At 40.9% G+C, this 12,809-nt stretch overlaps 1 protein-coding gene across 6 annotated transcripts in view; it reads left to right on the top strand.

The window, feature by feature from the left end:
* The window catches only part of CALD1 (caldesmon 1), a 183,085-nt gene that overhangs the window by 166,109 nt on the left and 4,167 nt on the right, over positions 1–12,809 (top strand). For all 6 annotated transcript variants that reach the window (XM_032868890.1, XM_032868918.1, XM_032868899.1 and 3 more), the window contains 5 exons: positions 3,594–3,637; positions 3,746–3,824; positions 5,735–5,872; positions 6,323–6,418; positions 12,019–12,099. In XM_032868890.1, coding sequence (XP_032724781.1) covers positions 3,594–3,637; positions 3,746–3,824; positions 5,735–5,872; positions 6,323–6,418; positions 12,019–12,099 — 438 coding nt within the window. The remainder of the gene's footprint in view (positions 1–3,593; positions 3,638–3,745; positions 3,825–5,734; positions 5,873–6,322; positions 6,419–12,018; positions 12,100–12,809) is intronic.

Raw genomic sequence — 12,809 nt, 5'->3', positions numbered from 1 at the left:
GTAAGGCCCATAGGCACATGGGCCATAGTTTGCAGGCTGTAGAAGAAAGAGCAGAAAGGCAATAGCAACAACAACAAAACAAACAAAGCAAAACACAAAAGCAAAAAAACAAAAACCCCATGCGATTCAGGTTATCTCCATGCAGTGACCAGGGTTCTGTTCTCAGTCTGGGTCCTTGTGTTTCTGGCTCATCAATAATCAAAGAAAGCTGTATTCTCTCTTTCTACCCTCCTTGACATCCCACCCAAGCTAAACTTTCTTTGAACAGTCTTGATAACATGAAGAAAGCCATAGTCATCTAAGCTTCTAATTGCTGTTCTTTTCAGGAGAAACTACAACCCTTCATCGTTTCCTTCTCCAAATATCTCCTCTCTACTAAATTATTCAACTTATTTATTTCTCTGGTCTTTCCCTAAGCCAGTTCCTGGCTTCCCATTTCATCCAGCGTTCCTAGGAAGCCATTCATCTATTCCCTCTGCTAGAGAAGCATGTGTGAGCAAATTATTTATGTTAAAATAAACAAAAACTGTTTAATTCCTATATAACAGAGACATGCTTTCAGGCACAGCCAGTCTGTTGCTTTTTTTCCATAGTATGTGCCTTGAAGAATTTGCTGTGGCTCTGGTTTTGGAGCTCAGTTTCATATTCTATGATTGAATTCCTACAGTTGCTGATACTCTTGGCCCTGCAACTTTTATAAGCGGTCATAAGTTAAGATTGTAGAATGCCAGTGCGAGGGAAAACATTTGCTATTTGACCTCAAAGTATTATCATCTCATGTATTTTGTTAAGTTCTCATGACTCCTATTCCTTGTCTGGGAAACTCTGAACTTGGTTTCTCACAGTTAAAATTTTGTTAGCGGTGAATGGTTTTTCTTACATAAAACACGCACAGAGCAAATTTTAAGTGAATTAAATTTAAAATTGGGTTTTTATTATTGTTGTTTTCATATTTCGGTGGTGGAAGGGGTGTAGAGTAGGAGAGCCAATTTTCTAAAATGAATAGCATGGGGGCTTTCCCTTCAGTTTTATCGAGACAACAGTGCCACCTCTTGGTCTGCGGAAGAACTGATTGCTCTCGTTAAAGTCCTTTTACAGAAATTTAGTGTATAAATTCAGTACACCTTGTTACATTATCTAGATGGAGTTAAGGATGTCCCAATAGGAATGCATCAGTAAACGGACGGTGAGACCTGACAAAATGTGATAATGAAGTCAAGCTGTGTTTGATGTCATAGGTACAAAAGGAAATGTCAGAGTCGGAGAATCTCTGTCATTTGAATTAATGGGATAGGCAAGGTTAGCAAGCTCATCCCAGAGTTGGAAGGATGCTGGAAGTGCTACAAAAACCAAGTCTCACCTCTGCCGCCCCTTCCTCGTGCCTCTCTCCTTCCCCTGTGCGTTTCATTCCTCCATCCCCAGCTGCCCTGGTCCCCAAATCTCCATGCTCTGTCCCAAATGTCCTGTCCACTGTAACTCGTGCACTTCTCCCCCCACCCACTTCCATAAACTCATTGATGAACCTGTGTAAACTATAAACTAAAAACCTCAGCTCAGAATCCAAACTACTGAAAAACTTCTCTTCTCCACTGACCCCACAGGCTCACTTCTCCCAAGGCCACATTTTCTTCTACTCTTTACTATGGTACCTATCATTGAGTGTGAAGTATTTTATTTGTTTGTTTCTACTAGTCTCCCCTAGTCATTGTGTTCTTCTTAAAGAATGGGACACTGTCTTATACACTGCTGAGTGTTCAACTTTATAGAGTGAGTGCTCAATATGTAATTTATTGGTTAGTTTAGCTGACTCGCTGGCAGGGTTAAAGGATGGATGGATGGATGGATGGATGGATGGATGGATGAATAGATAATATTAAAAATGGCAGTGCATTGCATGGTTTCAATGTATTTCACCTTATTCAGCTGGAAACTTTTTCTCCAGAAGTACACATCTAAGTTATATTGAAGTCAGAAGAAAAACTTTAAGACAATTTGCATCCCATAAACTCAGGGCTACTGATAACACTTTTTTGTATGAAGTTTTATTTTTAATGAGTTCGCATTTATCATTGTGAAAAATCATTGGAAAGAATGAAATGCCCCCACTAACATCTATAAAGATGTCACTCAACTGATACTAGGAGTGAAGCATTTTTCCAAAAAGCCTAACTGTGTTTACTAAAAAGTCCACAAGTCCCAGGACAGTCCAGGCCAGAAAGAGCCACTAACATCTCAGAAGACTCTAGGGGACACTCAACCACAGCAGCCTGGAGTGTCTGAAGTCTGGTAGATTCCTTGGCTGCCCTGAACTGGGCAGAAAATGGACCCCTTGGGCACGTGTGTGCTTTGGCACAGGCAGTCATTTACAGAGGTTTTAGTATTTGCTGATTTTGGTAGGTGATAAGTGACAGAGGCTAGTTCTCCCCTGACGTTAGGTATCCAAAGGAGTCAACAGATACTGGCTGACTTACAAAGAACACCTAATTCGAGTCATACAGTTTTAGTGAAATACCATGTTTGATTTAGTAGCTTTAGTTTTAGTAGAAGGAAGTTCCTAGCTTTTTTTTTTTTTTTTAAGGATTTTATTTATTTGACAGACAGAGATCACAAGTAGGCAGAGAGGCAGGCAGAGGGGAGGTGGAGCAGGCTCCCTGCTGAGCAGAGAGCCCGATGCGGGGCTCGATCCCAGGATCCTGGGATCATGACCTGAGCCGAAGGCAGAGGCTTTAACCCACTGAGCCACCCAGGCGCCCCTGGAATCATAATTTTTAGCAAATGCAAATGGCACTTTATTGCTTTGATTATAATTACTCAGGGATCTCTGAGATCATGACCTGAGCTGAAAGCAGAGGCTTAACCCACTGAGCCACCCAGGCACCCAGAAGTTCCTAGCTTTAAAGAGAAAAGGGTTTATATTAAAGACTACCATTTCATATATACCCATCAGTTTTTCTGGGCTTTTTTCTGCCATTCCCACTTGGGCTAATTGGGGTTTCATGGGAGACCTCAGCCCTGAGGAGCCGTGCCCCAGATCTCAGTCTCCTCCCATCCCCATCTTCCATGTTCAAGGCCAATTAAATTCAGCCGTTGGCTTGACAGCTGTCAGTTAGGATGCCAGACTAAGCAGGAGGGTAAGAGTTCACAGTTCCTAGTTATCTTGCTTATTCGATCCTATTGCACACTAAATATATAGTTAAAATGCCATGGGAAATTTTAGTTAATCAAATAACATGGTATATCTATACTCATATAAATATGTCATAAAGGGTAACAGCGTGTGCTTTTGGGAAAAATGGTTGTTGTCTTGAAATGTAATTATTTTGCCACTGAATGACATTGTTTCAGAGGCATTTTTATTCCATATCTGTCTGGTCTTTAATTTGCCTCCAGAACTTTGTATTTCTCCACACTTTCTCTATCGTCTACCATTTATCCCCTCCAAATCTCACTCTCAAATACCTCGTAAGTAGTTTTATTATTACTGTTACCCTATACACTCTGTGGCGCTTTTACTTCCCAAGTCGCATGGGCTGAGAAACATTGTTTATAAGCTGCAAATATTAACTGGGTCTTTCTTTTTTTTCAATTCCTAGATAGAAGAGCGAGCAGAATTTTTGAATAAATCTGTACAAAAAAGGTAAATATGGTTGATTATCCAGTTGAGAATTATCAGCTGTTGTATATATGGAAAGATTCTCTCTTGTATTTTTATGTGTGTATGTGTGTGTGTTTATTCACGTAACAGTGGCATCAAATCAACTCATCAAGCAGCAGTCGTCTCCAAGATTGACAGCAGACTGGAGCAGTACACCAGTGCAATTGAGGTGAGGTGGCCTCGCTGTCGTGGGCAGAGACAGACTGTGTGGGTGGATGACCATAGAGGCCTAGGACAGTAATCAGGTCCAGTAACCACATTACTGTGTTGGAATATTAGAGATGCTTCATTATACTTCAAACTAGTTACAAAAAAGAGCAGTGATAAAGATAAATTATAGAAGATTTTAAATAAATTATTGTTTTCTACTTTCAGCCAGAATATTCCTTTTTTTTTTTTAAGATTTTATTTATTTATTTGACGGGGGTGGGGGGTGGAGCAGGCTCCCTGCTGAGCAGAGAGCCCGATGCGGGGCTCGATCCCAGGACCCTGAGATCATAACCTGAGCCGAAGGCAGAGGCTTAACCCACTGAGCCACCCAGGTGCCCCACAGCCAGAATATTCTTTAATGAAGCTGTTACTCATTTAATGAATGGGCTCCTTGGTACTGAACTATGTTACTTGTATGGGCATAATTATATCTTCAATATCCTTAATTATTTTTAAAATGTGTTTCCATATGTAGTTTAAACAGTTCCAACTGTGCTTAATCCTTTTTCATCTATAAAAACTTTTATTATCAAATAAAAGTAGTAGTATAAGTTAATATAAAGGCAATAGACTAGGTTTAATCATCACCATTGTGCTTGAAAGACCATAGTTTTATGCTTTTTTCTGTTCCAACTTTTTTCCACCCCATTCCCCCAAAAAGGGGGGTCTACATGATTTGGAAATAGAGTATATTTCCAAGTACCAAAGCACTTGGTACAGGGCCGTTGAAGAAGATGTGTTTTTTTCTCCTTTTGTAGTTTTAGTCAATGGTTTTACCCTTCCGATGTATATCAGAACACCTGCTATAAAGTAATTGGATCCGTTTGGTGTGATTTTTCTCCTCTCCTTTGTGCAGAGTAGAGATACCTGTAAAATAGTTCACAAACAAATGATAAGAGGGAATAAAAAAGAGGTCTGGATGATTTATCAAATGAATAATCAAGTCCTAGTACTGAAGAGGTGATTTTTCACAAGACTAAGTGTCCAGAAAAATAAAAGACAAATTGCAGATAGTTATTTCCTGTGGTTGAATTGATCAGAGCTTTAATAGGATTAGCAAAGCCGAGACTGTGGCTTCAGAGCTTACATAGTCCTGGGAAATTTTCTTACGTGTGGCCACTGATGGTACGTACACCTCACCCTGGCCGGCCACCTTGCCAGCACATGCCACGGGCCACAGAGCAAGACCACCAGAGAAACTGCAGGCTTCTGGGTATGCCCATCACTGCTGCTGTAAACATACTGTGAATGCACACCTTCCATACATCTCCATACACAGATCTCCATTTTTCAACATGTCCCTGTCTTCGGTCCTTTGTATATGCCCTTCCCTCTACATGGAATGACACTCCTCACATAGCCACTTCCAAACCTTCTGTAGCATCTCTGTTTAAATGTCACTTCTTCAGAGGGGCCATCTTTGCTGCCTTAAACTGTTATTCCCCTCATGGCTGCCCTCTGGGCAAGCTTTACACACTACATTTCTCTTTCGTAGCACTTTCCACATTGTGAAATAAATACTTGTGTAACTAGTTACTGTTGTTCACACAGCAGACTGTGTTGAGCAGCTCTGCATCCCCAGAGCCTAGCACAGTGCCCTGCGCACACACAGCCCTTACCTGTTGAAGAAACAACGTGAAATACCACCTTCGCAATCAGCGGTGTCCCAGGAAAAGGCATCATTTCATTTTTGGAAGACCCTCTGACGTAGGTCTTCTGGTTTATTTGAGGCCTATGTGTCATCAGAATGTAGTTTCTTTTTTACTATCACCACAAATTTTAAATGATCATGTTGAAGAAGACAAGCTCACCAGAATCTTATGAACAGACTTCTCAGCACGAACCCTAAAGATAGTTCACACATTTCAGGGAACAAAGACCGCCAGACCTCTGAAGCCAGCAGCCTCAGATCTTCCTGTTCCTGCTGAAGGTGTCCGCAACATCAAGAGCATGTGGGAGAAAGGGAATGTGTTTTCATCCCCCACTGTGTCAGGCACACCGAATAAGGTCAGTAGAGGATTTGGGTCTTTTAATTTGAGAGTCTGGATTTTTTTTCTTTTTTCCTTTTTTTTTTTTTTTTAAAGGAATCACACTACTTAATTATAAAAGCAGTGAAGAAGATGTTAATTCTCTGAGAGACGATGTGTTCAGGAGGCTAGGCTGTGTCCTGTGCTCTGACCACAGCATTCTAAATGAAGTGCCTGAAATTAATCATCAACCCCTGGGAGTGGGGGTGGGGTGAGTCACAGGAAAAAGAAAACCAGATAACATTGTCTTTAAATATCAAGTTTAAGATATATTTTGCTCAAAATATTAAAGATAGAGATCAATAACTGATTAGTGTCACATAATGGTTATGTGAAGAAATACCTAGTAGTATTTTTGAGGTTACTTTGAAGTTTTTTTTCCAAGTAAGGTTTATTTTTTTTCCGTAATATTGGATTATTGACTTTGTAGGAGACTGCTGGCTTGAAGGTGGGGGTTTCCAGCCGCATCAATGAATGGCTAACCAAAACCCCAGATGGAAATAAGTCACCTGCTCCCAAACCGTCTGTAAGTAGCTCTGGGTTTTTCTGAAGTGTTTTGATATCTGTTTCCAGCAGCAGAAGGTCTGTTTGCCTGGGAAAGACAGGTGCTTCTATCCTTTGCTGTCACCCCGAACAACAAATGAGGAGAGGCTCAGAATTAGAGAGAGCAGTCCAGCGCAGAGGGTAGAATGGTGCCACAGTCACCTCGACACCCTGAGCGGGGCAACTAGCCAGAGCTTGAAGCGTCCACAGTTTACACTCTTAACTAGTCTGTTGGCTTAGCTTCCATTCTATAAATCGCAGTTAGGAATTTGAAAGTGAAAATGGCAAATTATCTTGGCCACTTCTCAGTCAAGGGCACTCCTAGAGTTATTCCCAAAAGAATGTGTATGTTGGCTATTTTGAACCCCTATTTTCTAATTTACCTAATTTCTGTAACTTCACACAAAAATACAGCTATTGGGCAGTTGTTGAAATAATTGCTATAATTTTATTGTCAACACCTCCAAAGGAAAGCCATTAAAAAAAAAAAGTAAAACTGGAAACTATAAAAACTGGTTATGAATGTTATTTTTTGAAATCTAACATTTTCTTATTAAGTGTGGCTATCTTACTATAAAAATGTTCTTTTAAATTTTTCATTGAATGTCTGTGATCATTGCCTTGCATTTATCATTATAACCAAAAACCTTATTAAGCTCCCTACTATATATTAGTGGGCTTTCTCTGTTAAGTTGCTTTTATACCTTTGTTGGTGCCCAAGGGAGCAGAGCCTCTATTGGTATAACCACTCCAAACCAGAGGTAGAAGAAAAGCCTTCTCAATCACTGGCCTCTGCGTTGTTGAGCATTTAATTGCATCCATTGACTCCACATTTAATCTCCAAAGTAGTCAGTAAAGTTTATCACTTTTCCAACTTAAAAAGAAAAAATGGAAATATTTCCATACGTTTTGTGGGTACAACTCCTTATAATCAAGTAATATTCAGCCTGAGATTGTTTGCACTAGGGCTCACGGGAAGTATAAAACTAATGTAAACCCAAGTTAAAACTGAAAAGTCAATATATTGAAAAAAAATCTTTCCCACATCCAAGTAGATAGGGAAAGAGGGTCTGTAACTGGAGACAGTTTAGGCAAGGGTTCATACCCAAAAGGTATATTCTCTTTAGTGCCTCAAATTTCCCCAGCACCAGAGGTGACATAAAGAGTAGGAATTACTTTTTTATTTTTTTTTAAATGTTGGGTTTTTGTTGTTTTTTTTAAATTTTATTTATTTATTTGACAGAGAGAGATCACAAGTAGACAGAGAGGCAGGCAGAGAGAGAGAGAGAGAGAGAGAGAGAAGCAGGCTCCCTGCTGAGCAGAGAGCCCGATGCGGGGCTCGATCCCAGGACCCTGAGATCATGACCTGAGCCAAAGGCAGCGGCTTAACCCACTGAGCCACCCAGGCGCCCAGAATTACTTTTTTAAATGGTAACTTATATAAGTTTTGTGTGTACAGACGAGTGATTATTAACTTTTCTGAATTTTGGGCCCTTTTGAAAACCCAGTGAAATCGAAGGGCGCTCTCCCCTCAAATACACATGTGATACTAATTGAGCAAGTTTGTAGACCCCCTGAAGGTCTCACAAGATAGGAAGGCTAAAGAGAGAAAGGTATATGTTTTCCTCTTCGATGAGTATAGCACGTCACTACACGAGATGGTTACTTTTTCACATTTACAGTTTGGCAATCTCACTCATTTCTAAACCATATCTAAACCTGTGTTTGGTGCAGGACTTGACCCTTACTCTTTTAACAGTACCATAAGTTATCTTCATCTGTGTTGTCCTAATGGGAGGGTTAAGAGATTTAACTTAGTTATTACTACAACAGGTATAATAACTGTGCAGATTTTCTGGAAGGACCAAAAGGTATTACAGGGAAATTACAAAACCATTGCCTGCCTTACCTGTGATTTAGTAAGCAATTTGCTAGACCATCTCTAAGAGGATGAAGAGGAAAGGAAGGAAATGCATCAATTAGTATAGATTGGGGTGATCTTTTTCCCATGTCTCATTGGGTTTGGTAGACTAGTGTGACTTCCTAGATGAAGGTCAGACTGGAAGAAAACAAATGTAATTTGTTGTCAATAACAGCTTGTTTGAATGTGCTTGGTAAGCAGATTTAAGCTTTGTGCACATCCCAGGTGTAGTGCACTCGATGCCATGTTGAAGTCTGAATAAGCAACATGGCAGTCTCTTTGGGAGAGGACATGACTTGGAGCCCAGCAAGGGCAAGAAGGTAACTCAGAGACACAATGGATCTAGCAGAAAAGAGATGAAATCTTGCATAAAACTTGTCAGGAAAACATTAAGTCTGGGAGAGCAGCATAGACAGGTCAAGCAAGGAACTTGTTCAAGTTTTATCCAGGGGGGTCTCACACTGGTGGGCTAAGATCTGTGTAGTTTGAGCCTCTTTATTTCCCTTTTTAAAATTGTTATTTGAACACAGTATTGAGGTGCAGAGGTATAGTCTTGAATTTGTTGATTCCCTCTTTAAAAAAAAAAAAAAGATTTTATTTATTTATTTGACAGAGATCACAAGCAGGCAGGGAGGCAGGCAGAGAGAGAGAGAAAGGAGGCTCCCTGCTGAGCGGAGAGCCCGATGCAGGGCTCAATCCCAGGACCCTGGGATCATGACCTGAGCCGAAGGCAGAGGCTTTAACCCACTGAGCCACCCAGGTGCCCCAACTTTTTTTTTTTTTTTTTAAGTTTCTTATACCAGGTCTCTTTGGGCATTTATGTTTCTAGCCTGGCCCTTCGTGCAGGCATCTAAGTTTGACACCCTTAGGACTCTGAGCCTAAGCCCAGGATGTCAGAGGATTACCTGTGACAGCAGCCAATAGGAGACCCCCAAAGGGGCCTTCTGATTTGGGATCAGAGGTGATTTATCCTCAGCTCCTTTTTTATAGTCCTTGGTGTACACAGGTGGAGGGGAAAGCCTGGGTTTGTTTTGGCAAGTGTGCGGCATGTGTCCACTAAGGAAAAAAAATCAGAGGAAAATTCTTTCACCAAAACAGTCCTCACCCAGTGAAGCCTCAAGCAGGGAAGGGGCAATCCACAGGATTAGAGTTCTGTTCTACAACTCCCTGAAGAGAAAAACCACCCTTTACCATGGGTTAATAGTAATTTTCATATATGCTAAAAATCAAAGGTGTTCAAAGTAGTTTGTCAAACCAGTATCTTTTAGGGTGTCTGAAAATTAACTTACTCAGAATTAAACACTGATCTATACCTGATTCTTTACTGGGACATCTGCTATTTGTGGGCAGAATTTATAAGATTTTGGTATAACTTTATAACTAGAATTCAGTTCTGAGTATGTCTGCTTTATCTGGCTTGACTGTTCTTTGTGTCTAACCTGCATGTTATATACAGCAATTTAAGTGCTAATTTGTCTTTCTTTTTGTTTAAAAGTCCCAACAATGTCTTTCTCAGCTGAATTCTCTTCTTCATTCTCTGATCTCTGGTTGACTGGGAACCTGCTTCTCCTGCCTTCATTTCTCCCTCTTCTTCTGGAGTGGGTCTTTCTCTAAAATGTAGTCTGGCCAGGTAATTGCATTTATATTTCCCCTTTGATTTAAAATGCCCGCTTACCACCTGGATGTTCATATGTTCTTGAGATGGACTCTTTAAACTCTGCAAGTGCTCTCAGAAGGCTAATAGGCAGGATTTAAGGGAACTACAATTCACTTTCTTTAGTACAAGAACATTCATGTGAAAGAATAATAATTGTTTTACATGAATCAAATAAATAAAGTAATAATAGCCACTTTCCAGAGCTTCCATTAGTATGTTCCTAATTATAGTTTCCCAAATTTTAAAACAGTCGTCCAGACAATTTGGCAGTGTCTACCTGCATTGGCAAATGTAGTGGAATTCTTCACAAACAACCTGATGTGTTGCTTACTGGTTCCAAGTTAAATAGGTATAACTCTCTAATGGAATATCAGGAATCCAGGCCACAACGGAAATCTAGAAACTCAGTAAGATTAAGGTAAATCTGAAATGCTTCGCTTGGTACCATTTACCCAATGAATTTTCAGTGTCAAGATTTCAACAGTATCTATCAAAACTGTCCATTTAGACCAGTGTCTGTGGATAAACGCAATCATTATTAGCTTTGCCTTCCTAACGAGGAAAGGTTTTGCCAAAATAAACATTACTATTTCAGTAAAACACATTTATTTTCTACAAACCCCCTTTGCCAAGTACTAGTTTAAGCAAATGCTGGAAGAAAAGTACATGGAAACAGAAATTTGGATCCCCTTCCAAACCGGATTCATTCTGAGGTAGTAAATAATGAATCAAAGCTATGTAACTGTTACCGATCATTATTTCAGTGTTTTCTTCCCAAGATTCCCACATGCTCTCACACATGTCATCAACTCAACTTCTCTTACGGGTACACCCTGTGGTACATGTTTCGTTTTATGGGCTAGTCTGTACTGCTGTCCTTCCGAACTGCCCACTTGTTCCTCAGGAAACAACATGATTCTAGTCTGACGAAAATGCAGTTAGTTGAGCTGCCCAGGGCCAGACTCTAAGATAGTAATTTGAGTGCAAGTACTTTACTTGAGAAGCAAAGAAAACACTATAGGAAGTGAGTCAGGGCAAAGAAAGAAGCCAATAATGCTATTTAAAGTCACCACATGGGCTATCAAAGCTTAATCCCACCGAGGCACCCTGGAAACCACCACAGAACACACACTTCCCAGTTTTCCCACCTGAGGCATGCGTGAGCCTGAGAAATACTCTTGCACCAAATCTCACCGGTGAGGGATTGAGGACTGCCCCTGGGGGTATTAACTCTCTGAACTTCCAGCCTGCCTCCTGGGTGGGCAGAGAGGGCATCGGTGCCCAGAGAAAGACCCCAGGCCAAGAAATGGGAGTGTTGGTGTTTGGAAGTCAGGCTGGTCTGCACTGAAGTCCTAAGGGTGTAGGGAATCCACCAGAATGCTGAAAGAAGGCTCATCTGCAAGAGGTGACCTGCTTATCCAACCCCAAAAGAGTGAAAACTAACGTACATTCTATTCACTTCTAAGAGCATGAAAAGTTGAAAATAGGCTGCATTATTTTATTTTATTTTTTTTTTAAAGATTTTATTTATTTATTTGACAGAGAGAGATCACAAGTAGACAGAGAGGCAGGCAGAGAGAGAGAGGGAAGCAGGCTCCCCACTGAGCAGAGAGCCCGAAGTGGGACTCGATCCCAGGACCCTGAGATCATGACCTGAGCCGAAGGCAGCGGCTTAACCCACTGAGCCACCCAGGCGCCCCGGCTGCATTATTTTAAATATGCTTATATTCCAATTCTACTGATCAATAAACAGGAAGCCTTCGGTGGAGGACAGGAACTACCTGCTGGATCATTCCAGCCCATTCTCCTATCATAACATAGACCAAGGTCTATATAAAAACAAACAGTGGCTAATGATCCTTTTGATTCCATCCATTTTGAATCACCAGGATAAAGTGTATTAAATAAGAAATTAATTCAAACAAACAACAGAAGTGGGGATTTATTTAGAGCTGGCCAGAAAATATAAATGGCCACCTATCAACTTCTTCTTTTTCATCATTAGGATTTGAGGCCAGGAGACGTATCTGGCAAGCGGAACCTCTGGGAAAAGCAATCTGTGGATAAGGTCACTTCTCCCACTAAGGTAATCTCCTGGGAAGATTTGCTTTTCATAGGTTCTTTTCCTGCTGTATCGTGCAGTATGATGTCTCAGGGTCAAATGAGAAATAAATCGCTGATCCACAGAGCCTTGTCTAGGTGACCATCAGCTTCTAAAAAGTTACATGTGGTACAGTGAGAGGTAAAGCTCACAGAGTCTGCCGCATTGTCGGCTTGTCAGTCACGCGACATAAATAGTCCGGACCTGTGGAGTGGTTCGCAGTAAGACATTCTAGAAGCACCATCGTGGTAGGAGTGTTAACAATAGAGGTAGTATGGTGCAAATAAGCATGCTCTATACTTCCTTACACGGTCCAGGCTAGGACCGTGACGATCACCTAGGGGGAAACATCTGTCTCCCTGAGTGGCTCCAAAGCTGCTTTCTGGACCCATTACATTGCCACGAGCCTAGGACCCAAGGTTGCTATGGAAAAAAATTAATATTTAAAAGTCAGACAAAACTTGCTCCCCTAAGAAAACCAATGGCTGAAAGTGCTTGGATTTATCTTTTTTTTGGTCTTCCCGTCAACGGGTATGCTCATTTCGTCATAAAGGAGGCCCTAGACAATACCTAAATGATACTCCAACTGAAAATAGGACTGTCTGTTGTCCAAGGAGCTAATTCAACTTCTGATTGTAGCCCTTCTCCACTTCAAGCAATAAGCCCAGTTTTTTCCTTTAACAGAGGGAAAATTG

The sequence above is a fragment of the Lontra canadensis genome, unplaced genomic scaffold (assembly GCF_010015895.1).
Source record: "Lontra canadensis isolate GAN:19392208 unplaced genomic scaffold, GSC_riverotter_1.0 scaffold2, whole genome shotgun sequence".
Classification (NCBI taxonomy): Eukaryota; Metazoa; Chordata; class Mammalia; order Carnivora; family Mustelidae; genus Lontra; species Lontra canadensis.
The sequence above is the reverse complement of the archived record's forward strand: the minus strand, read 5'-3'. Positions and strand labels throughout refer to the sequence as shown.